General features: G+C 37.9%; 1 protein-coding gene across 3 annotated transcripts in view; it reads right to left on the bottom strand.

Annotated features, from left to right (window-relative positions):
- Positions 1–419: 419 nt before the first annotated feature.
- Positions 420–27,432, bottom strand: part of BRD10 (bromodomain containing 10) — a 66,977-nt gene continuing 39,964 nt past the window's right edge. For 2 of the 3 annotated variants that reach the window (XM_026703727.2, XM_026703729.2), the window contains 6 exons: positions 22,333–23,723; positions 15,114–15,190; positions 13,192–13,281; positions 5,705–5,820; positions 5,411–5,589; positions 420–4,820 (listed from right to left, as the gene is read on the bottom strand). In XM_026703727.2, the coding sequence (XP_026559512.2) occupies positions 1,222–4,820; positions 5,411–5,589; positions 5,705–5,820; positions 13,192–13,281; positions 15,114–15,190; positions 22,333–23,723 (5,452 nt within the window). In that variant the 3' untranslated portion in view covers positions 420–1,221. The remainder of the gene's footprint in view (positions 4,821–5,410; positions 5,590–5,704; positions 5,821–13,191; positions 13,282–15,113; positions 15,191–22,332; positions 23,724–27,432) is intronic. The other variant, XM_026703728.2, reaches the window with a different exon arrangement.

Below are 27,432 nucleotides of genomic sequence, written 5' to 3'. Positions count from 1 at the left end.
ATTCTTCAAAGCAAGTCAACTCTCTTCATTGTCTACCTCACAATTATTACATCATTGTACATGGTACATCATAGCGTGTATTAGCTAGTTAGGTTTCTTTGTCATTTTAATCAAGACAAACATAAATAATTAATAATTAATAACCCATTTGAAAATGTGAACAAATGTTCATGTTCTATGGCCACTATATTATATCACTTTAGGAGGTCTGTAAATGATACACAGAAGAGCTGTAAAATTTGCAAAATAATAATAATAATTGTGAGCCATTTACTTAAGGGTAAATGCCATGTTATATTGGACCATGTCTAAATAGCTATGCTTATAATATTTGGAAACCTCCATTGATTTCTTAATGCAAGTATGTTGATATCTTACTGACAAATATCCTTTTTCCACAGAGTATTATGAAGCAGAAATACAGCAACTTTGTTTATTACATACAGATCCTTCTGCATTATTGCTAAACAGTACACTTATCCAAAATTACTAAAATACTTAAAAAACTATACATTATGTAAACAAAACATAAATAAGACAGAGTAGTTCTTTTTACACATGGTTTAGTCCATACTGTTAAGGAATTGGGATTATGTACAATTTTACACCATAGATTGCATTTTTACAACACATCAATATAGAACATAGGAACATTTGAAAACAAAATAGAAAATTTCTAAATTATGAGAAAAAACAGATCCTAGTAAATGTGCTAACCAAGAACCAAACATTGCTTTCTATATCTCTGAACAGTTTTTCTCCCGCTTTAATAAAAGCCTTTAAAAGCTTTGCTCTGAAAGATACTTCAAGAAGTTCTTTCTCACCATTTTTGGAAAAAAGGAAACCGAAATGATCCTCAATCTTACATGAGTTTTTAAAAAAACCAATGATGGCTTTGTGCACACAAATTCTTGAGATGTGACAGATGTTTTAACAGGTCAACAGGTAACATTTTGTTGTTAACAGCAAACTGTGTAGCTTCTATCTATTGTCATCTTGAATCCTTTCCACTCATGAATTCTCAATGATATGCAAAAATATTTTTTTGCTTCATTGTTTTGTCTGCTCAAAACGTGCCATTACATGCCTTGGGTTCATGGACATAAGTCAGATGTTTCAAACAGTGTACTTTAAAAAACAATATAAATTAATTTTGTACACATACACACGCACGCACACATACAAATGCCCCAAAATTTCAACGGCTCATTTACGTGAAATTCAAGACGCAGCTGTGTCTGGAACACCTATGCTGGAGTTCAGAAAACTGGGGAAGACAACAGCAGAATTCTTAGTTGTAGAAATAAGATCAGCAGAGAAGGATGAAGACAGAGATGAAGTTTCTGATGTTGGAGTCTTTATAGCATTCAAAATGGCTCCTTCAGGGCTGACCATCAGTTTTTTAATAGATGTATCTAGGTGCAATGCAGACTTACTGTTTTGTAGCTGAGAGATACTAGTGTGGGTTGCAGGAGCTAAAGTTGTTTTAGTTTGAGTAGAAGATGAGGTGACCATTACCAAAGATGTAGACAGTGTTGTTGTAGAAGATGGAGTGCCTGACTTTGAAGTATTGGCAATTATTTGTGGAGTAGCATGAACAATAGGCACAGGATTTGCAATCCCAAGAGAGTTCACAATTTTGGTAGAGCTTTTTAAAGGCAGTTTTGATGGCTGCCAGCTTAAGGAATTACCCATCACTTGTGTAGTCTTCTGGGGAGTGGGAGCGGCAAACGATAATCCATGGCCATTACTAACAGTTAAGAGAGGTCCAATTTTTGGATTTGCAGAAATGAGAAGAACATGACTGCCAGCTCCAAGGCCCTGAGATGGAACAACAAAACGAGTACCACTGATCATTATCTGGGTTCCAGGTGCCAAAGGTGTACAGGTGTTAATTATTATTTTCTGCTGAATATGGGATTCATTTAATTGGCTGCTTACATTATTAACTATTGATGGTGAGGATGGAACAGCCTGAATTGTAGAGGTACCAGGAGCACAGGAGAAAGCTGAAACCGGCTTTACATTAAGTGGTACAGATGGGCAAGGCAGAGGAACTAAATTAGAAACATTAATCACTTTACTTGCATTTGGGGATGCTTTTTGAAGTTTCTGATTACTTCCATTTGTTGGCACTCCAGCTGAAATTCCTGTGGGCTGAAACTGAGCTAGTTTAGTGGACTGTTGACTTTTTGAATGGGGCACACATTGCGAAGTAGGTGGAATTGCTGGCAATTGAGGGACTGTATGCAACATTTTAGGGACACCATTCACTGGTCCAGACAAGGAAACTGTTACTGGCAACTGAAAAGTAGATGATAAACTTGAATGAGAAACTGTTGGTTGAGCCGTAGAAATCAGTACAGATGAAGCTAAGTGTCCTGTTTTCACAGTTGATATAGCCATAGTACTTCCAACATTAGAGGAGGGCAGCCGTGTAGTTAAAACTGGTATTACTTTTGCTGGGGGTTCCATTCCACCTGCCAAAATAGCAGGCTGTGTTCCAGTAGTAGCTCCACTCAGTGCCACAGAAGTAGGATTTAAACATTGGCTGCTGGTTACCATAGTGGTATTTACTGCTTTTGCTGCAATGTTTTGACATGCCAAACTTGAACATACAGGAACTACACTACTACTGGTTGATAATGGGAAAATTACATTATGGTTATTTTTGTCTTCCAAATCTTTTGGTGCTGTAGACTGCATAATGTTAACTGTTGAAACATTCTGAACATTACCTGTACTATTTATAAAGGCCTGACCAATATTGAGACCTATTTTTACATCTTTTACTTGAGAAACAGTTGGTGATGTATTTATTTTTAATGATGATCCCACAGTAGTTGGAAGAAGGATGAGCTGAGGTTTCTCTGTGCTTTTAACATATGTCTTGCCAATGGAAGGAGGAAAAGTCTGTTTAAGTGGTTCTGTTGTTACATTTGCATTTGACTGAATACTGGCAAGTGGAGTATTAATGAAAACCAGTTTCTGCGTACTAACACCAGTGGATGTTGGAGTAGGAATTAAATTGACTCCTGTAGCTCCACACACAGGAAGAAGTGAAGGATTTGTGACTAACATAAGTTTTTGAACTTGGGCACTACCCAGACCTCTGCTGGTAATGGAAGTGACTTCAGGCTGTGCAACAGAATATTTTGCATTATTTACATTGACTTGTTGATTAATAAAAGAAGCCTGGGTAGTACAAGTGGAACTCTGCCCAACGTTTTCTGTAGATAAACTCACTGCATTACCAGAACTGTTTGGTGGAGTTGTCATGACAATGTTTGACGACATGGAAGATAAGAATGGAGAGGCGGATCCATGTAGAGTTTTTGACACTCCTTGATTCACACCACTATTATGAGACTGCCCAAATGTGACTGTGGTATTTTTCCCCTTTTTTGGATTTGCACAAGAGGAAATAGTTGGGATAGAAGAAGTTGCTGGAGACATTTGAGCAAGTGTTGGGAAGCTAGGTATCGCTTTTGTCACAGCTGAAACAGTAGAAGTTGATAACTGTGTGGATTTGGGCATTAAAAATGCTTGAAGTTGGGGTGCATATGTAAAAACAGAACTTGGAGAGAAGCTACTAGCAGAAATTGGTTCTGAATTTGTCTGCACTTTTACAATTCCTGTGTTCCCACCACGTGTCCTGACAAGAATAGACTGTGAATCTCTTATGCAGATTGTTTTCAGCTCTTGTTTTGTTTCACTGTCAGCAGTATTTTGAGGGGAAGAATTGGTGTAAGAAGTCACACTCTGTGATACTGTTGTCAAAGTCTGAATTGCTGAAGAAACAATAGGTAAAGCAACAGGGGAGGCAGCAGCTGAAACGACAGTCTTGGTAATTTTTGCAGTCTCACTTTGGTTCATTTTCACTACCGATGCTAATGTGTTACTAGTGGAAGTGACAGAGGGCAGCAGCGAAATTCTATTCACTGAATCAGGCTCTTGTGGCAACTGTATAATATTTTTTTTAACATTTGTGTTAGGCAGAAGTGTAGAAGCAGCATTTATTGAAGAAGCTGGAATAGAAGGGACTAAAGTAGTGTTGGTATCTGTTGATTGTGGAAGAGAAATGCAGTGTTGCTCCATTGTATTTTGCTGCAGGGGTTGGTTTTCTTTTGCTCCACTTTTACTTTCTCTGTGCTGGATAAGAAAATTTTTAGGCAAAATAAGGACTTGCTGCATGATCTTCTCTCCTGTGGTTTTTTCTCCTGACTTACCATCAACCACAGGCTGCATCTGAATCTTCACTGAATTATTGTGCAAGTCTACTGGCATGCAATGGCCAGCTGGCATTTTGTACAACACTTGCAAAGAACTCTTCGAACTGGTCTGGCAGGGCAATTCTGGTTTAATTGGAGAAGAACTGATTGTTGATATAATCAGTTTTTCAGAAGTAAAAGTGCTTCTACCTACTGTAGATGGCAACTGACTTGTTAAGGCCACTTTGTTCCCAATATTCTTAGCAAGCAAGGCCTGGATAGGTTTGGTCCCTTTTATTAAATGTGGTACACATGCCGTAGAGTCTGTTATGTCCAATGATTCTGAAGCTGAAGATTCTATCTGCCTATTCAAGCAGCCCTCAGTTGACAGATCATTTTCAATACTACGGACAGTAGCATCATTTGTGCTTAATTTTAGCTTTTTCCTTGGTAAAAAATCATTTGTGCTGTCATCTAGGTAATAGTTTTGCCTGGATTGGCGTTTAACAGTTTTAGGCACTATCTTCTGCATTTCTCTACAAGTCAAATCTTTTCTAAGTGGTCTGGATTTTCCTGTACCAAGGTCCATTTCTGGTGAGTTCATGTCTTCTAGGAGGAAAAGAAGAACCAAGAAGGGAAGCATTTTTAGAAAAGCAAACAATAATTCTTAATTGATTAGATCACACTAACACTGTTGTTTCAATCAACTAAAAAGGTTTGGTAGTACAATTTATGATGGGCTCAAAAACTTAATTATTTTAGTTCTGTAAATCTTCATTCATTTTATACTCAATTAAATATTTAAGCATGTTCTGAAATTATTTATATCAACCCAACAGAGATATCTCATTGCTTATCCTGGGAAACAGGCGGTGTGTTTAAAAATCTGAAACTGTTTCCATCAAAAGTATGAAAAAAACACCTTGCCAGGGTTACTTACCAGCATCCCTCTCTTCCCCAAAGGGAAAGAAAGAAAGAAATTTTTTTTTTTACCCCTGGGACCTGAGAAAACCATGTGAGTTGATTTGTCAAAATTACAGCTATGCTGTAATTAATTTTGCTTGAATTTGCACAATACTCTAAAACAAAAGAAATTGATAGTATAAAACAGGTAACTATTTTGTTATCAAATTTCATTTTGGTAAGACAGCTGAAATCTCCACCAATACTCCACTCACAGAGTTAACAAATGCACTTACCTGCATCCAAATAGTCTCTTTTAAAAAATTCTGTGTGTTCAGAAGTTTCACTGGTAAATGTACTGGAAACTTCTTTGACAATGTTTATTTCACTGTCCTCATTAATCCACTGTTCTCTAATAAATTTATCATGATCCGGTTGCCGTCTGAAGTCATCATAGTCCTTTTTTAAGCGAGACCTTTGATGGAACGTAGATAGTAAGATTTTTTTTCTTTTCATATTAATATTTAAAAACAATTAAAAGATTGATGATTCTTACATTTTACGTTCACCAAAAAGGTTCAGTTAATTACCTGTTTCTATGAAATGCCTTCATTAATTTTGGTTCCCATGGTAACAACTCATTTAGCAGTCGTATCAAAGTACAGTGGAGTTCCTTTACAGCTTGCTTTCGATGATACCATCTTCCCTGTAAATATGAAAATGCTTATTACAGAGTAAATTTTAATCAATAAAGATAAAATGTGCAACTTCAGTAAGAACACCACTATGGATCATCTATTTTGCAGTAATCTGTTTCTCATTAATTACTGCAGGAGATGTCTAGTTTTCCACTGAATATTAGAGTAGAAAAAGAATATAGAACTAAATTACTACAACATGATTAATCTTTTCTTTTTCTCTCTGGAAGATGTTACTTTATTTACAATGTATGTACCAATTAACAATTACATAGAATGCAGATTAGAATTAAAACTATATAACATAATGAATGTCTATTTCAATAAAAATGCTTAGGTATCATAAATCCAGCTGCTGCTACAGAATGCCAGGTTAGTCCATAACAAGGCCTCCTCATCCATGATTTGATGATAGAGCCAGCCTGGAATGTATTACTGAGATCTGAAAATTGCCCAGCTGTGTTTAAAGTGTGGCATCGGCTGAGATGGGAGCAGGGGTATAAGAGGATCTCATATAGTTTTCAGGGGGCATGACTCAGAGGTCCCCAGTTGTGAGATCTTGTTCATCAAGCTGGATTCTAGGGATCAGTTGCGACTGCTGCTTTTGTACCAACCTCCCTGCTACCATGCCTAAGTTCCTTGATTCCTTTTCTGGGCTGATGGTAGATTTCCCCAGATTTATGGTTCTGGGGGACATAAATCTGACTTTCCTAGGAATAGAGTCTGAGATGACTTGGGAAATCCTGGTTTCTTTGGCAGCTATGGGCCTATTCTAATATCCAGAGACCGACCTGGGAGAATGGGAGACTTGGTGTTCCTATCAGAGCAGTGACAATGTGATCTAAAATTGGGGGAGCTTTTAGTGTCCCCTTTGACATGGTCAGATCACACCTTGATTTCTATGGGATTCTCTACTGCCGCCACTCACTACAGAGAGGTTGGACTTATCGGTCTGCCCCTTGCGACTGATGGACCCAGAATGGTTTCAGAATGAACTGGTGGTTATTCCTATTGGTCTGCTGCATTTGAAGCATTGGTCTCCACTTGAAATAAAAGGGCAGCGGAGGATTTGGATTGGATCATGTCAATGCAATCTCTCCTCTCACAGATCCCTTTACTCTCTATGGTTTATGGAAGAATTGTCAGAGATGAAATGGGAGACGTCTAGTGCAATGTTAGTATTCAATAAGGAACTTAACGGAACACAGGTTAGTGCTGCCATTAAGGCCTAACTAATATGTGGTAATGAAGCATTGGTACTTCCCTACCCTTTTTGCATTTGCAAATTGCTGCCCTGCAATCCTGTTTCAGGTGACCCAGGCCCTGTTGGATAAAGAGACCATGGAGAACCTCTTACAGACGCATGCAGAGAAATTTGTGCAGCAGTTTTTGAATAAAGTTGCTTGGATTCGTTCCCATTTGGAAGCTATGTTGCAAGTTGAGAGAAGAAGCCTATGACAGAATCTTGTCCGGTTAATTGGGAATGGTTTGAACCTATTGGATCTGAGGAAGTGGCCAGGTCCTTAGGATTATGAGCTTGGCCCTCTGCTCCTTAGATCCATGTCCCTTCTGGTTCATTAAAGCAGCTGGGGGATGTTGTGTGAGTGGGTTCTGACGATAATTAATTCTTCTTTGTAGGAGAGGATTGTCCCTTTGTCTTTTAAAGAGGCCTTGATTCATTCCCTCAAGAAACTATTGTTGTATCCCACCATATTGGACAATTTTAATCCAGTATCTAACTTCCCTTTTTAGGGAAAGTGGTAAAGAAAGTGGTTGCATTCAGATGACTTTCAATGAAGCAAATTATCTGAATCCCTTTCATCCAGGGTTCAGAGCCTGATATGGGATGGGAACAGCATTGGTCTAGCTTTTGTATGACCTCTGGTATGGGCAGGATGTGGGTAGTGAATCCATTCTTGCCTTGCTTGTCCTCTCAGCAAGTTTCAATACCATGAGTGACGGTAACCTCTTGGACTGGACTGGCTCAGAGGATTGTGGGTGGGTGGCATAGTGTTATGCTGGTCTGCCTCCTTCGTGGTTGATTCCAGTGATGATTAGGTGAAGTCTCACCTTTGACCCCTACTATATAGGGGGCAACAGGGTTTGATGTTTTCTCTCTCCTCTTCAACATAAGCTTAACTGTCACCAGGGGGTGAAGTATCATCAGTATGTGTATGATACCCAATTTTATATGTGCACCATCGGGGAATTAAGCAATACTGTGAAAGTCTTATCATGGTGTCTGAAGGTTGTGAGGATCTGGAAGGGGAATAATAGGCTTCAGATGAACTCTGTCTGGCAAGACTGAATGGCTTTGCTTTTGTGGGTCCATTGATTCTACAACTATGCCATTTTTTGTGCTAGATGGTGCTGCATGGCTGCAGGTGAACACAGTGCACAACCTGGGGGTCTTCCTAGACTGTGACTCCTGGTGACAAGCAGGTGGTGGTGGTGGTGGCTAAGAAGGCTTTTTCACAGCTTCATCTAGTGCGCCAGTTGGGTCTGTTCCTGGATCAGAAGGCCCTGCTCACAGTCAATCATGCCCTGGTCACCTCCAAATTAAACGACTGCAGTGTGCTTTCTCTGGGGCTGCTCTTGAAGAATACCTGGCAGATTTAGCTGGTTCAGAATTCAGCAGTGCGGTCTCCTAGGATAACAAATGTTCCGCAAGGCTGCATGGATTGCCAGTTTGCTTTCAAGTCCAATTCAAAGTGCTTGTTTTGATCTTTAAAGCCTTTCATGTTATGAGACTGGGCCATCTGATGGACTGCCTCTCCCTGGTTATACCTGTTAGATCTGCCAAAGAAGGCATGCTGCAGATACCATCAGGTGGGGGGGGATCTACATTTGGTGGGTTCCAGAAAATGTGTCTTTGCTCTGGTGCCTGCCTTATGGAACATTCCTCCCCTGAAATTAGATTAGCTTCATCCATTTTGATATTTTGGAAGGCCTTCGAGACCTGGTTATGTTATCAGCCCTAGAGCTCTCAGGGAACTGGAAAAAGGCTTAAATCATTCCATTGCTGAACTGACTATTTTTATCCTCTTTTCTCCCAAGATTTGAAATCAAAACCTATTCCATCCTTTTTGTACCTGCATATAATATCAGAACACATGCACAAAAAGGGTGGAGTTTGCATTACAATGACATGATTCTTTTGTCATGGGCCAGTCTTTAGTCCTGATTGTGGAGCTCACTTTATGTGGGCGGACAGGAATGTTTCCAGATAAAAAATGATTGTCCTCTAAAGCAGCGGTCCCCAACCTTTCTGGCTCCCTGGACCAGCAGTAGTGGCGGGGGAGGGATTGTTTCATGTACACGCCTGCAGCTTACCCAAACAGAGCTTTCTATGCTTGTGCAGCCCAGTTCCCAATAAACCATGGATGGGCATTAGCCTGATCCTGCTCGAAAAGTTTCTTATTGTAACAACAGCAACTACCATTGCTCAGTTTCCTTTGATATTGAGGGTCAAAAGGTGGTTGAAGGAAAAGAAGCAATAAAATGCAAATTAACAAAGGCTTTAAGTATGCAGGATATAAATGATTTTTGTAATATATATTTAAAGGGGGAGAAAAAAATCAAATAATCCTGAAATTGGCCTATTTATTTCCCTTCAGCTGCTCATTTACTTTCAGTCCTAAATTGCATATTCCTAGAGAAGTGACCAATCCTTTGCCAGAATTCTCCCATGATTGACTGACTATTGAGGTTTTCTACATGACCCATTTAAACCCATGTTCAATATTTATGGCTTGTACTGCCAGTTTAAAAATAAGGCACCTAACTTTAATTCCTTATAGCTACACTTTAAACGTTAACTTTCCAGAATGCATTTCCTTCTTATTCTGCCTTAGTTAGGAACAAGAGTTTAATAGGCAGCATATGTCAGCAGACACTTTCCCAAAATTTATACTATACAAAATAATTTTAACATAATAAGGTTAAATGGTTACGATCTTGAGGGGCCGCATTGATAGCTGTCCAGGCGGAGGGGGGGGGGGGGACGACACATTTACTGTAAAACATATTCCTGTACAGGGCATTAACTATAGCAGTAGCCCCCAACCTTTTCAGCACCAGGGACTGATTCTGTGGAGAAAGGTTTTTCCGTGGACTGGAGGGGGCATGGCTTCATGTGTTGCCCGCATCCCATGGATGGGGGCTTTGCTTGCTTACACAGCCCGGTTTCTGTTATGCCATGACCCATTGCCGGTCCATGGATTGGATGTTGGGGATCCCTGGACTGTAGGACCAATTATTACCATATCTAATTATTGATCTGCGGTTATCAACATTTTAGAATAAATAAATTATGGTAAGGTACAAACAGGAATATGAGTTTGAAAAAATGAAGGCAAAATACAATGGCAAACGTAGCATGAATGTAATCTCATACGTTACTCATACAGCCATATCCATATTCCTAAACAATTGTTTACTGAGGATTTGGAGGTGGCTGTTGTCATAAATATGAACGTGACCAAAGTATTATTAAAATTCTCAGGCATGCTGCTATGGCCCAGAAAACAAAAGTAATTTATTCTTCACAAGTATTTCATGACACTTAGCAAACCTGTTACTCTATGAAACAAGAGTGTTCAGTTAAAGACGGGTGAGTAATAAACTATCTTCTTTTAAATCCAAATTCTTTAACATACTTAAGATGGAGTATTGATACTTCTGCATTTATAATAAATTAAAACAATTCAGATTTAATTATGTGACTACTATTCTGTACTTGACTATGATACTGTTCAATATAAATGGTCAATAATGAAATGTCTGCCTATTACTGGCAAATATAAACGGATGTATGCAGAATTTACTTGTTTATGCAATGCACTCACCTAGTTTTCACAGCAAAGCTATCAATACATTATAGCTTTTTACATCTGCCTTGTATGCAGAGTCTGATACTGATTAGGACTAAGAGGGAGTAAGAAATAAATGAAAATGAGTCTCTGCAGATTGCCAACTATAGGGGTTGTTGCTCATCTCTGTTTCAAGGCCATTGAGCCAGCGCTGTCCGAAGACATCCCGTGGTTATGTGGCCAGCATGATATCATGGAGTGCTGTTACCTTCCCATGGAAGTGGTACCTATTATCTACTCACATTTGCATGTTTTTGAACTGCTAGGTTGGCAGAAGCTGGAGCAAGAACGGGAGCTCACCTCATCGTATGGCGCTCAGATATGGAACCTGGGCTTCTGGCTTTCTAGCTGACAAGCCCAGGGTCTTAACCACGGAGCCACTGCACTGATCCCTAAGAGGGAATGCCTTGCTCAAAATCTCCCATATGGTTTTCATGCTACAGGGAAAAATAGAGCGGGAACTTCCCTTGCTCCTAATCTAGCACCATAACATTTTACCATGCTGGATTTCACAAATGAAGAGAAAGTATTTAAAAAAATATCTCATCCCAGAATATATTTATAGGACTAGATGGGACAGTAGTTACATGATAGGAATCTAAATTTAGGTTAAAGAATCTGATTCAAATATTTTAATGGCAAAATCTTACATCTATATTCAAAAGTCAAACCCACTAAGTTCAGGATAGCTTAGGCCCAGATAAATGGGCCCTATATCTAAATATATTCCTGATCAGCTCACAATTGGATTGCTGTAGACATGGTCAAATGACCATGCCCTTTTCATTTATTTTATTATTTACAAGAATACACTAAGCTGACTGCTATTTTGTTCCCTGAACTTAATAAAAATGGAGACCACTGATTTTGTCTGCTTCAACTTATACTAGAATTCTTTGGGGTAAAGTGAAGTGTTGCAATACTTTTGGCCACATCTGTATAATGTGCTCTATATGGGTTGCCCTTGAAAACCATCTGGAAGTTACAAGTGGTCCAGAATGTGGCATCACAGACAATGAAGGAAATGTCATTTTATGTTCATTGCTTTCCAAGCTGTACTAGTTGGCTCCCATTCAATAGGCCAACTATCACTATCATTTAACAAAGCACTCCTTGGGGTACAGCCTGGCTATCTGAAGAACCTCTTATCTCTAATTGTTTCTGCCCATCCAGTATGATCAGGCAGAATGGATTAATTGGCTTCTCTTTATCTAGTTTTACGAATTCTGTAAACAAGTTATATTTATGCAAAAATGTTGACAGTTAAAAAGGGTTCACAAACTTTTTAAGCACCACTGTACTTGAATTTCAGTTATATGTTTACTTGCACAGAAATCCTACTGAAAGAAAAATGCTTACTTTTGAGTAACCTTACAAGAAATAACCTATAGTATTAACTCACATCCTAACACATGGCTGAGCAGAAGTCTTGTCTACTTGTTAAGTGAAACTTTTGTTAAGTGAAATTTTGCCCCATTTGACAACCTTTCTTGCCAGAGTTGTTAAGTGAATCACTACAGAGTTAGTAACACAGTTCTTAAGAGAATCTGGCTTCCCCATTGACTTTGTACGTCAGAAGGTGACAAAAAGTTATCACGTGACTCCAGGACAGTGCAACTGTCATAAATATCAGTCAGTTGCCAAGCATCCAAATTTCGATCATATGACCCATGGGGATGCTGCAACAGCCAAAAGTGTGAAAAACAGTCATAAGCCACCTTTTTCAGTGCCATTGCAACTATGAATGGTCATTAAATGAATCATTGTAAGTTAAGCACTATCTATAATTTCCTGCTAGTTTCATGAGATAAAATCCATAATGTACTTAAGTGATACAGTTATGTTTTCTATTCAGAAGTCTTTTCTTTGGTAAATCTGTTAGGAAATTGGAAGGAAATAGACAATATAGAAAATCGAAGTTATTTTATTTGGCTTATTTTAAAGGAGCCTCTGTGGCACAGTGGTTAGAGTGCAATAATGCAAGCTACCTCTGCAGCCAGCTGCCTACAATTTGGCAGTTCAAATCCCACCAGGCTCAAGATTGACTCAGCCTTCCATCCTTCCAAGGTGGGTAAAATGAGGACCCAGATTGTTGGGGGCTATATGCTAACTCTGTAAACCGCTTAGAGAGGGCTGTAAAGCACTGTAAGTGGTATATAAGTCTAAGTGCTATTCCTATTATAAGGTGTAATTAGAGATAATGTTCAAATACTGGTATCCAAATATTTTATTTCATTTAAATTAACTAGAAAACAAAATGTGCCCTAGTTAAAAACTTTTAAAGTTTTTCATGACTGAAAAAAATTAGAGATTAGAGAGACAGTTGCCTTCAAGTTGTTGCACTGTTCCAGGCAATATGTTCAATGGTGGAAGACACTAGGAATTTTTGTTCAATAACAGTTGAACAACCAGATCTAATTGAGAAACCATTGATAAGCTATCTAAAAGAAATGATCTTAACAAATAGCTTTCATATGATGCATTAAGAAAAATAAATAAAACACATACCGATTTCTTTTTAATATGCTCAATATCTTTGAGTTCATTCTCAGTTTTTCTAATTAATTCCCTGAGTTCATCAAGATTAGTGCAAATAAGCTGGAATAAGAGAAAAAAAGTTAAACTATTAAAAATCAGAGACATGCAGCACAAACTATTAGAAAATAAGTATTACTGCACTCAATTATTTACAAAATAATTGAATATATGTTGCAAATAGCACGTTAGATTTTGATTCCACTGAGCATTCTCTGCTATCATTGATCTGCTCATACGAGTTCTTCCCCTAAAGTATATCTGCACTTTTGTTAAGTTTTTATGCCATTTGGGTTCCATTAAAAAGCGGTGGGCAGACTTTGTGCTACATATTAGCCCCTAATGATGCTGAAAGCCAGCAGTAAAATAAAAAAAAAAATGATGTAATTTTTCAAGTTTGGAAGGATTTTAAGAATATGAGTGGTTGTTATTCTGCATTTCAGAGGCCTTCAGAGGTTGTTATTCTGCATTTCAGAGGCCTTTTCAAACAATTCTGATCCCTCTTCTGGAGGGAACAAATGTGGGAATCGCAGAATCCTTCCATTCCTCTTATACCACATACACACACAAGAGAACATTTATTTATTTATTTATTTAGCCTACTACCAGAGACTCTGACTGGCTATTTTAAAACCAGGCCAGAATATCTCAGTTGCATCACGTGCCTGGCTTGTGGCCCCCAAATTATTATATAAGGATTCATAGTTGGAAAATGACCAGTCCACCAATATATGTAATAAATATTAAATACATAATGCATTGCAGGGTCCATGATGCTCTCTGAGCTTGTAGATGTTTCACTACCCAACAGACAACATCATCAGTGTTAGAAAGGGAATGGGGTTTGCTTTCTTTATATATTGTATTAGTGGCTTGACAGTATTGGTGGGAGTGGTCTTGGTGGTTTCTTGATTGAGTTGCTGTTTACTCTTAGGTTGCTTGTCTGAGTTGGTAGTTTCTTGACTGGGATATTGTTTACTTTTTGATCATTAATCTAGTATTAATTTCTGCTCATATGCTTGGTGATTGCCGGTGAGGTAGTATTTTGGTCTTAGTGATTCCTTTTTGGCTTTTGATTGTCTCATTGAATGCTATTTAGATGTTGTTTATCTTTGATGATTGATTTGTCTCAGTGCCAGGATTCAGATTCTCTAGATTCCAACCTTTCACCTTCTGGCTTTTTTGATTTGTCTCATTGAATGCTATTTAGATGTTGTTTATCTCTGAGTGTCTGTTGATGATTGATTTGTCTCCTCCAAATGCCCGGAGGAGTCCAGAGGGTGTGGGGGGAGGCTGCCTAGGCGCCCGCCTTTTTTGCTTGGTTTGGCCTAGCCTGCCCCGGGTGCGCCTGCTCTAGCAGTTTTGAACTTAGTTTGGCCTAGAATGTTCACAGTTCCCCAGTTGAAGTTATGGTTAAGGAGTTTTAAGGAGTTAAGAGTTTTCATCATGTACTCTAACTGGTAGTTGGTGTTCATGGATATACCACTATCATACTATCATCATATAAGAGCAAATCTCATTCCTTTGTAGCGCTGCATCTAGGTTTGGTAGTGAAACATCTACAAGTAAATAACCAAGCTTGGATAGCATCAAGGTTTCCACAGCTCAACCCTGAGCTATAAATATTCTCTTCCATACAATCTTCCTCTGAGACCAATTCTCAGATTATTGTTACATGCACAGATCACTGGATCCTAACTAATACAATTCAGAAAAATCTCTATAATCTAGCTAAAAATTCTATGATCATTTCAGGACAAATTCTTTTGTTTATTATTAATTTGGTAATGTTAATTTAAGTATTTTTTAGAGTGAGGGAGATATTAACCAGTCATTGTAGAAGTTACAAGCTTTCAAATCATTTATTGAACCAAATAAAATCCAAAAGGTATTACCTGGAATTCTGGGACAACAGGTTTTGTAATAGATTTCCTTTTCTTTGTAACTGCTTTTTTAGATATGGATTTCTTTCCTTTAAAGGGGGAAAAAGATTTCCAACATAACTATATGTGTAAAAATATGGACTTGAAAATTAATTTGCAACAGTTTGTAGGAATCAAGAATGTTTCAGTCATAGTAACTCTGCAGACAACTACTATTGTAAGGCTTTGTATAAGCCTTTCATTCAAATTCAGGATTTGAATTAATAAATCACTCTTTGATTCTTCTCAGACTAGTAATATTCTAGTAATTTTGGATTTATATTGAAGGATCCCTTAACAATTAATTAAAAAAACACTAATATTCCCAGCTTCTCTCATATACATGTCCTTTCTCTTCTTCTATATTTACATACACAATTCACATCTTATCTGACAGAATTCAAGCCTAAAGTTTTAAAGAATTCAACATCTCCCACATCCAGAGTATTAAAGTAGATAGGAGCAGAAAATCCTAATTAAACTTAAAAATAATAACTGACATTTCAGGTCGCATTGACTCATAAATACAGGTAATCCTTGACTTCTGATGTTGAGCCCCAAATTTCTGTTGCTAAGTGAGATGGTTAAATGTTTTACCCCATTTTACGACCTTTCTTGCCACAATTGTGAATCACTGCAATTGTTCAGTTAGGAATATGTTTGTTAAGTGAATCTGGCTTCCTCACTGCCTTTACTTGTCAGGAGGTCACAAAAGGTGATCACATGTCCCTGGAACACTGCAACCATCACAAATATGAATCAGTCACCAAGTATCTGAATTTTGATGATGTAACTAGGGGGATGCTGCAATGGTTGTAAATGTGAAAAACGGTTGTAATTCACTTTTTTCAGTGTTGTCATAACTTCAAACAGTCACTAAACAAACTACTATAAATTGAGGATTACCTATATTATGCAGACTATTGTATTGGGATTCAGATTGGATAGCTGTTGAGTATTATAGCCTAGATTTGATGTGAAAAGAGATAGAGAAGCAAGATAACTTCATGTCTTCCAGATAGTTTACCCTATAACTTTCAAAATTCCTTATCATTAGGATTGCATCTGGAGGACCTCAGGCTGCCCCTTCTTGATCTATTTAGTTGCTATTCTAGTTGAATACCCTTTCTAACCATTTTTGATATATAAGTAAATAGTGAATACAGCTGCCTCTGCATAATGCAGTTAAACTGATGCAGACCAGAAAATTATCAGCAAGCATGAGAAAATCCCATGTTTGCAAAACCTCAGTGCACTTAGTACTCAAGGAATGCCGATTGTTAGATAACGGAGAAAATAAGACACAACACAGGATTGGGGATATAGATCAATATTTTAAAACTTTTCAAGACTATGGAATACTGACAGATCTATTAATTTTTAAAAACTGTATGACTACTGAAACTATGACTGGAAACATGCTTGGTGCAATCTGGCTTGGAGAGACAGATTTCTGTCTTCTTGCTGTGCCTCTACTTTCAACTGCTTTGTGGTCAGAATAGGGAATTCCGCTTGAGTAGGGGAAACAGTTCCATTTGCTTTATGAATTGAGATGGGCATTGCAACTTCCTTGCTTGAGGCACCCCAATGCTGATCAAAGCAATAAGTCAAAATTCCCCCACAGCTATTTGCCAGCAGTATGGGATCATGTGTATAAAGATGAAGTATTTTTATGAACGTTCAGTGCACATTTCTAATCTTTTAATGAAATACTACTGTTCCCAGAGTATACATCAAGAAACACTGGAATATTACTAACTAAAAACATTTCACATTTTATTGCAAGGTATTCTTACTGTTTGATTTTGGTAATAAACAGTCAGTTTGGTTGGAATATTTTAGACTTCCTCCTCTATTACCTATTTTATATATCCTATCAACCTATATCTTCAAAGATGAGATAGTAAATTCTTATAAGCAAACAGATGACCAAAAAAGCATTTATATTTTTTTCTTTTAGGTGTCATAAGTCATGCAGAAATGATACAATATAATATTCTTACATAGTATACATTACAGGTGTTTAAATTGCACTGAATATATTCCTTTTATGACCTATTTGATTGATAGAATAGAATGAATAAGCTACCCTCTGATCTTGAACTTACTGAAGGTCAAGCTAACCAATGTTCGATTAATGGTATTGTTTTAAAATAAACTTTTCGATGTGAATGTTTTGAGAACATGGATAATCAAAACTGAACACAGTTCTTTAATTTTTTCTTCCACATTGAACATTTTAAGAAAACCAAGCAGGCAATCATATATGTCACAAAACATATCCCAATATCAATATTTAGGGGCCAGATAGGGAACTCAAAAATTTTAAGAGAATTTCTGTCCATTGTGAAACTGGAAGTAAAGCTCATACAGAGCAGGACTTAAAATAGTTGAATTTTGCTTAATTTTAATCATTTGAGCTAAGTTTACTTAATATATCAATGGCTCAGAAACATGGACTCTGAGCACGTAATACATTATTTGAATGATGAATAGAAGCAATACATTGATGTTTACATTGCTGCAAAAAGACTAGAACACTTTTTATGACAGTAATGGGGAAGTTTTAAAAAGAATGATCTTCAAATATTGAAGAAATTGTTTTGCTTTTAAAGGCAGTTCTCAAAAAGAGGGGCCACAGAGACCCATAAGTTATTTATTTATTTAATTTATAATTTCCTGACAGTTAGAACAATTAATCAGCAGAACAACTTGCCTCCAGAAGTTGTGAATGCTCCAACACTGGAAGTTTTTAAGAAGAGATTGGAGAGCCATTTGTCTGAAATGGAATAGGGCTTCCTGCCTGAGTAAGGGGTTGGACTAGAAGACCTCCAAAGTCCCTTCCAACTCTGTTATTCTGTTATATGCCACCCATTTCATGCTTCAAGGTGACTCTGAGCAGTTAGTAATAATGTTGGTTCCTTCCTCTGGAATTTCTGCTGTGCTACCTCAGCATGGTGGTGGATGAGTGAAGAACATTGGGAGTGTATAAACAATATAAAGTAATTGATGATCATTGACAAGTGATGAGCCCCTTAGGTCAGATGGCTTTCAACATAGTACTGAGGAAGAGTTGAAGATCTTTCAGCGTGTTAATGGTGTTTATAATGTAGCTACATTAAAGCCTTCAGGAAGTCTAGTTGCTGATGTTGCCATGAAGGAAAAGAAAATCCAAAGCTGCAAAGACAGAATTAGAAAAGGAAATATGGAATGTAAGAAGCATGAACAAGCTCAGAACAGAGAAATATGAAATGAAAACAACTACACATTGCTATCTTAGATATTAGTAAATAGAATGAATTGGAATTGTACTCTGTGGGCATGTGGGAGAGTCCCCGGGAGAAGGGGCAATGAATTTCTGCTTAGGGAACACAGATAAGAGAGAGCTGGCTAGTGGATAGGGCAAGAGGCCCAGCAGGGACCCTCTTTGGTTTCTCAGGAGATGCTTCCTATCTGGTTTACTGGTAAGGCTATCAGATATTTTTTCAGTCAAAAGATCACACTGTTTACTACTTAAATGTGATGTCTCCCAGATATCTCCTTGGATGTTAGCTCAGGAAGGATGAGCCAATTCCTGGCACATCAGGATCCGGCTTGATGACTCTGAACGGCCCTCCGGAAGGGATTTGGCTGAGACTTTAGCTGGGGAAAGATTGCAGTGGCAGACAGCCAGTGAAGAGGAGGAGGAACTGCCTTCTTTCTGCCTTGATCCAGGGCAGAGGAAAGGCAGGAGCAGAGAAGGTCAGCCAGACTATTCTAGAGGAGAAAGCCTTGCCCATCTTGATGGGCTACACAGGAAGCTGGCTATTTATCACAGCAGACAGATGCATTGCTGGGAACGTGTTTGTTTTCTAGCTGTGTGTCTGGTCGTCATGATTTCTGCTTCATTCTGTATTGACCCTGTGTTTGGAATTGAATCATGCCTTGGAGATTCTGGACTTTTCTTGCCTTGCGAGTGGATTTAAGTTTTGCCTGGAGGATTTAAATTTGTCTGGTAGAGTTGTTTTGTTTGAGCAACTGTCAAATGCTTTGTGGACTATTGGGCCCTTGCTCTTTGGGCTAACCTCAGTCTGCTTATGGCTGGACTTAATTGGGACAGTTCTGAGTTTTTGATGAAGGGAATTGTTGGGGAATATTAACAAACTCATTAAATCAAAGTTATGTTTATGTGTGAGTGAGTGGAGCAGCACATCAAGACACAAAAAGAAGTCAGAATGATTTTACTTTTACTCTTAGGAAGGGTATAGTAAGAACAACACTTGATTACAATGCGATAAATGACCAAATAATCTACTGGTACCATGCTAGAAACTAGGAAATTATGAGCTCTAGTCTGCCTAGGGATGAAAGCAAGTTGGGTGATTTTGGGTCAGTCACTCTCTCAGCCCAACCCATCTCACAGAATTGTTGTTATGAGGAAAACAGGAGGAAAAAAGAGAATTTTATATGTTCATCACCTTGAGATATTCATAAAAATAATAAAAGATGAATTATTTTTTTAAATATACCAATTAAACTTTGTAAATAACCACTTAATATGATTATCCAAGTTTATGCACCAATCCCTGATGCAGAAGAACAAGAAACTGGTATGTTTCATGATCAGATTCAGTTTGAAACTGACAGAACTGTAAGCAAGATATTCTACCTGCATTTGGTGGTTAGAGTGCCAAACTTGGAAATATTATGGAGGAAAATATAGCTGACTGCATGGCCTAGGAAACCAATATAAAGCAGGAGAGCAACATTAATTGATGCCAATACAGAGCTTTATTCATTGCCATCATAGCCTTCAAATAACCAAAATGAGATTTAAATCACAGGGAGAGTACATAGAAATCAAATTGACTATGTTATTCGTACAAAGAGATGGAAGAGCTCCTTTATAAAAGTAAAGATATGGTCCAGGTTTGACTATGGAATACTTCACTAATTGTTCATGAACATCTTCCAGGTTAAATTAAATTGGAAGAAAAAAATCCAACTACTTTCCATCCCAAAGGTGCCTTTTCAAGAGGCAACTGGACTTCTTGTTTTTTTTAAAGGTTTCACTTCTCAATGAAGTTTCTTCAGTTCTGACTGGATGGTGGGGAATGGAAGGATTTATATTCCTTGCAAACAGCTGGTCATTTGCATTCTTTTAGTAAGTCACTTGGAAGTTTATCTGTGTCCTCAGGGTTACCTGAGTAGTGCAAATGGGTGTGGTGGAGCCTTTTTGGAACTGCTGAAAAGACAGTGTAATTCTTCCATTCCACATCATCCAACCAGAGCTGAAGAAGCTTCTTGGATGAGAAGGGAAATGTCTTCAAAGAAAAACAAGAAAGTGCAGTTGCTTCTTGAAAAAGCACTTTTAGGACAACCATGACTTGGATGACTGAGGATCTCCATAGCCAATCACTTTCCATGATAAGATCTTGATCATATACCCAATATTTTCAAAGAGAACATCCAGAATCATTTTGAAACCGTGAACCTTATGGATAGGGAGTCAGAAGAACTTTAGAATGAACTAAAAGAAGCTTTATGGACTGTAAAAAAGAAAGCATAAGATTAAGGAAAAGAAAAAAGCACATCTCAGAATGAATAGTGGAAATTGCCAAGAAGAAAAGAGAAGCTAAAGTCAAGAAATACAAATATCTCAGGAAGGAATTTGACAAAGAATTTTAGAAAGCCATTAGAAGAGACATAAAGCAGTGTTATGACATCTGTAAAGACACTGAAAATAGAAACAGAGAAAAGCAAGCAAAGTCTTCCAAAACATCACTGCATTGAGAAATAGATACCAACTTTGAACTGGAATGCTAAATGAGGATGCCAATGGAAGATAGTAACTTATTCAACTGATAATAACTGATTCAAAAAAGATCAGACAAATATGAAAGGAGTGTATTGTAAGTCTGTAAAGTACAGTTATCAATATCCAATATATCTTGGAAGACATTCCCAACTTTTAAAAACCTCTAGTACCAGAAGATCACTAGCGAGATCAGTATACTCTGGTCATTGCCAAATCAGAAGGTTACGGGAATAGAAAGAATATATTCAAAAATATGACAAGCAACAGAAGAAGAATCAGAAAGGATTCTCATCAAAGTGTGCCAATAAATACAGTATGTTGTGAGAATACACAGTGGCCAACAGATTGGAGAAGATCAACCTATATTTTAACAGCAAAAAAAGAAAATGTAATAGATCTGCAAACTATCATAAAGTATCCTTAATTTCACATGTTAGCAAAATAAGCCTTAGGGTCATCCAATGCAAATTAGAATCCTGTGTAAAAAGAGAGGTGGCCAGAGATGCAACCTGATTTCAGAAAAGGCTGGAATATAAGACATTATTGCGGATGTGTGCTGGATAATTAAGAAGCCAAAGAATAGAAAAAAAGAGTCATATATTTTATTGATTACAGAAGGACCTTTGATTATTTTGATCATGTGAAGCTACAGAATGTTGTTTAAAAATGGGAATCCTAGAATATGTCCTTTTCCTCATGCAAAACCTATATACCGGCCAGGAAACCACAGTTTTGATGGAATATAGCAAAAAAGACTGGCCCAAGATTGGCAAAGGAGTGAGAGAAGGTTGCATACTCTTCCATTATTTTTTTCAACTTATATGTAGTATATATATATATTGAAGGAAGCTGGATTGGAAGATGAATTCAACACTGGGGAAGAAACATTAATAGCCTATGTAGTGCTGATGACATGACTTTTGTAAAATACAAATAATCTGCAAGCTTTATATAGATAGTCCTCAACCTACGCCCACAATTGGGACCTGAATCTCAGTTGGTGAGAGAAACTGACATTAAGTGAAATGCTCATGTGACTGCTTCATTCAACAACTGCAATCCTGCATTCCTGCTTGTAGTCATTAAGCAATTTCCTAAGCAGATGGAGCGAAAGAGCTGCCTGCTGAGTTCAGTTCCCCTCTATGTGCAGAAGGGAACGCCTCTGAATGGTTGCAGGAACAGATTTCACATCTTCGGAATTTGAACTCCATTCCTACGGCCCTTTGGAGGAGTTCCTCTTTCCTTCAAAGGGTTGAGGGATGGAGGGATGCTATCTGTACAGTCTAGGTTAGAAAGAAAGTCAAAATCAGAACAATTTTTAGTGCCTTAAATGTTTAAATAGAAAAACAAACAGCAAAATTATTTTCCCCTGTTGCTTTATTCAAGTCATCTTACCAGATTTGTGCTTCTTGTGCTTGGCTTTCTTTTTTATCATGAGTAGCTTATTCTGGATCTCAGGTTTATAAGATTTTAATGAGTGGAGATGAATCTCGCGTTTTCTCTGAAGGCTTTCATTTAAAATATCTTTCAATTTCTTTTTCTTCTTCTTCTTCTTCTTTGCTCTTATTTTACTAAACATTAGTGTTTTCTGCTCTACCAAATTCTTTGAAGTCACTTCTTTAACAACTTTATGACAATTAAAGTCTGGATTGTCAGTTTGATTACCATTCAAATGCATCTGGCATGTTTTAAGTGTGTTTTCTTTTAATGGGATTGCCTCAATTTTGACAACTGAAGATTCACCACATTTTTCTTTGTTTTCTAGAATCCTGATTTCTCCTGGGCTAAGAGGTTCCCCCAGTCCATCTTCTGAAACAATGCCTTTATCTTGATTTTCTTTACAGCAATCTTTTGTAAAGTCACAATCCTTACGTGCTTTCTCTTCGCAATTGTATTTGATTTCATGTTCTGGTGTAACATTCAAGAGATTCAAGTGAGCCTTTGCCAAGCAAAGATTTTTTCCAGGTTCTTGTTTTGCATGGGGCAACAGCTCTTTAGCATCAAATCTCATTTCCCCATTGCTTTTGGTGCCATACTCACATTTCACCTTCTCCAGTTTAATGCGTGGTACTCTTTTTACTTTAATTGGAGGAATAGGAAATTCAGGGGCATGAAAAGGCTTTTGCTTATAAATCCGTACGTCTGCACCACAGAACTGTGGGAAGTGAACATAGGCATGTTCTAAATAATCATAACCCAGAATCACTTCTCTGCACTCATGAATAGGTTGACCAAGTACTGCATCCTGTACATCCTTTTGAGTCTCATATACAGAGTCGCAGAGGCCTTTAAGCAACCATACCTTCTGACAAAATGGAAGTTCATGAAATGGTTTTTCCTCCAAAGGATTGACTTCTCCAAGAACTGTGAAAAACTGAGGACAGAGGCCAAGTTTTTCTGCACAACTGTCTGGATTATCAGTTTGCCCAACTACTGTATACCACTGCTGTACTTTCTGTCTAAGTGCTGCTTCCCAAGTCCTGTAAGGAAAACTTGGTCTTCGATGCAAAGTAGATCTTCGATGGGGAGGACTTAACAAAGAAGTCATTATTTTAGACAAAAATGGACTACACTGAGGCATCAAAAGACAGCGTTCCAATTCATAAAATACTATTTCAGGCAAATTTAAAATATGTTGTGCTAAACAAAGAAAATGGCCAATAGCTGGAATTTCCCACATGTTTTCCATTTGAGTAGGTGCTGCTTGAGACAGAAGAAACTTCTCCCATTCTTCTACTTCTTTTTGACTAGCTTCTTCTGCCTCTTTTCTTTCTTGTTCTCGAAGTCTAAAAAAAATCAGGTTTAATATTAAAAGAAGGAAGACAAATGGAAAATAGTTTGTACATAAAAGCAAAAGAAATGGTATAGTAGCATAAGTAAGTTTTTGACTGAGTCTTGGATAACTCAATACTTCTGTAATACAAAATCCAGCAAAACAGCAACCTGATTTAGTTTGGGCATTTTATTATCTTATTGCCACTGGATACTGAGTTATCCTTCAAGTAGAACAAGTTTGTTATGTAGCATCTAGGGGTGCTGATGCAGCATATAATATTATACTTCTTTTGAAGCCCAAGATACATTATTCCTCACATCCTAATTTGCTATTTATTCTTATAGCATGATATAGTATAAAGATAAAATATTATAACAGCAGACATTTGCACTCAATGCATCCAAAAAAAACAAAACAAATAGTCTGTTATGGTGCCTGTGTTTAGTGAACAGCTGATGGGACTAAATGCTAGCAAAACCTTGTTATTTATAATATAATAAATATTGCATATTATAAACATAATAATTACTAATGTCTCAAATTAATTGTATTGAAATCTTACCACACTCATGCAGAGAACAGGAGTCTACTTCTAGTTGTTTACCATTATCAAGACTAAATACTGAGATCCCACAGTATTCTATGTAAAGGAAAAACACTTTCTCAGAACACTTGCCCATAAAGTATAGTTCCACTTGCTGCAGTCCACATAATCTCAGCTGCTATAGCCTCCTGGCTTTTATCCAAGCCTTTTCTTTTAAGAAGATTAACTGTAAGAAGACGAAGGGTGGGAAAGCCCTGCTATTTCTGCTCTTGTATTTTTGGGACCCAAGTTCTAAAGGAATACACTTTAAATCTTATCAAAGGTTTCTTCATTTATAAAGACCACCATATTGATAAATATATCAATATGCCTTTTAAATCACAATACTTAACTTTGTCACAATCCATATTCCCAATATATTATCAAATAATTGTTTAAATTTCAGACTACTGAATACTAAATCTTATGTTCTCACAATTGACTCTAATTGCATATCTTCAGTTTACTTTATATTTAATCTATTGTACAAGCTATTTAGCATCTGTTTCAATTACATTAGAGTTCTAATAACAAGGCACTTGGCCAAAATCAATTCTTTGTCCTCTTTCGGCAACAGGTCAATTTCAATATAAGAAAAAAGATCCTGAACTCATAAACATTGCAGCAGCTAACTATTGATGCAAGCACTATCCATTACATTCTATGCTTCAGTGAATCTCAGAGATGATTGGGTATAAGCTGTAACATTAATTGTACAGTTGTGCCCGTAAGTTTACATACCCTGGCAGAATTTATGATTTCTTGGCCATTTTTCAGAGAATATGAATGATAACACAAAAACTTTTCTTTCATTCATGGTTAGTGGTTGGCTGAAGCCATTTATTATCAATAAACTGTGTTTACTCTTTTTAAATCATAATGACAACTACCCAAATGACTCTGATCAAAAGTTTACATACTGATGATTTTTGCCTGATAACATGCACATAGGTTGGCACCTATGCGGTTTGAATGGCTGTTAAAGGTAACCATCCTCACCTGTGATCTGTTTGCTTGCAATTAGTGTATGTGTATAAAAGGTCAATGAGTTCCTGGACTCCTGACAGACCCTTGCATCTTTCATCCAGTGCTGCACTGACGTTTCTGGCTTCTGAGTCATGGGGAAAGCAAACAAATTGTCAAAGCATCTGCGGGGAAAGGTAGTTGAACTGTATAAAACAGGAAAGGGATATAAAAAGATATCCAAGGAATTGCGAATGCCAATCAGCAGTGTTTAAACACTAATCAAGAAGTGGAAAATGAGGGGTTCGGTTGAAACCAAACCACAGTCAGATAGACCAACTAAAATTTCAGCCACAACTGCCAGGAAAATTGTTCAGGATGCAAAGAAAAACCCACAAATAAGTTCAGGTGAAATACAGGACTCTGAAAACATGTGGTGTGGCTGTTTCAAGATGCACAATAAGGAGGCACTGGAAGAAAGATGGGCTGCATGGTCGAATTGCCAGAAGAAAGCCACTACTACGCAAATGCCACAAAGTATCCCGCTTACAATACGCCAAACAGCACAGAGACAAGCCTCAAACCTTCTGGCACAAAGTCATTTGGAGTGATGAGACCAAAATTGAGCTTTTTGGCCACAACCATAAACGCTACATTTGGAGAGGAGTCAGGAAGGGGATGAAAAGTACACCATTCCTACTGTGAAATACGGAAGTGGATCGCTGATGTTTTCGGGATGTGCGAGCTGCAAAGGCACAGGAAATTTGGTCAGAATTGATGGCAATTCTGCAGTATGTTATCAAAAGATACTGGAGGAAAATTTGCATTCATCAGCCTGGAAGCTGTGCATGGGACATACTTGGACATTCCAACATGACTATGATCCTAAACACAAGGCCAAGTTGACCTGTCATTGGCTACAGCAGAATAAAGTGAAGGTTCTGGAGTGGCCATCTCAGTCTCCTGACCTCAATATAATTGAGCCACTCTGGGGAGATCTCAAACATGCAGTTAATGTAAGAACAGCCCAAGAATTTATAAGAACTGGAGGCTTTTTGCCAGGAAGAATGGGCAGCTTTACCATCTGAGAAGATAAAGAACCTCATTCACACATACCACAAAAGACTTCAAGCTGTCATTGATATTAAAGGGGGCAAAACACCATATTAAGAACTGGGTATGTAAACTTTTGATCAGGGTCATTTGGGTAGTTTTTGTTGCCATTATGATTTAAAAAGAGTAAACACGATTGATAATAAATGGCTTCAGCCAACCACCAACCATGAGTGAAAGTAAGTTTTTATGTTATCATTCATATTCTCTGAAAAATGGCAAGAAATCATAAATTCTTGGAGGGCATGTAAACTTATGAGCACAACTGTATGTATACTACCTCTAGATCACAGCTTTTGCTAAACAATTTCAAGGAAAAAACCCCAGTATGTTCTATACAATGTGACATCACTGAAATTATACTTCCACACATAATAAAGCCAAAGAATATGTGTGTACACCTCATGGGTGTGTTCTACGCTAATGGGTGTCAAAACTGGATTTCTTCGAGGACCTGAGCAGCATTGGAAACGGGATGGATGCCTCCTGTAGCACCCTGCTGGCCAAAATGGGGCACGGGGGTTCACGTGGACTCACTGCACCCATTTTTGGCCTGGACGGCCTCCTGCAACATTTTGCCAGCCAAAACGAAAGGGCAGGGGGCCTCATGTAGCCCCCTGTGCCCTGTTTTGGCCAGCAGAATGCTGCAGGAGATCGTCTAGGCCGAAAATGGAGCATGAGGGGGCCTCATGATGCCCCCCGTGCTCTGTTTTGGCCAACAGTGCTTCAGAAGGTCGTCCAAGTGAAAAATGGGGCATGGGGGGCTGTGCCCCATTTTGGCTGCCAGAGTTATTGTTGACTGGTCCTTTGTTATTTCCAGGCCAGCCCTGCGGGCCAGGTTTAAGCACCCTATAGGCTGGATTCGGCCCGCGAGCCTTGAGTTTGACACCCCTGTTCTAGCTGAACATGCTCTTTCCTCAATAGTTCTTTGTCCAATTTAGAAGTCTATTTCATGGATATGGTTTCCCTTTTCATAATATTGATTTCTTGTAAACCAAGACAGCATAATTAATTAATTAAATTTAGAATATTAACTCCAGTGATTCTGCACAGCTTACAT

Source organism: Pseudonaja textilis, chromosome 2, assembly GCF_049901715.1.
Source record: "Pseudonaja textilis isolate UNSWEBS1 chromosome 2, rPseTex1.2, whole genome shotgun sequence".
Taxonomy (NCBI): Eukaryota; Metazoa; Chordata; class Lepidosauria; order Squamata; family Elapidae; genus Pseudonaja; species Pseudonaja textilis.
This window is presented reverse-complemented; position numbering and strand designations above follow the sequence as displayed.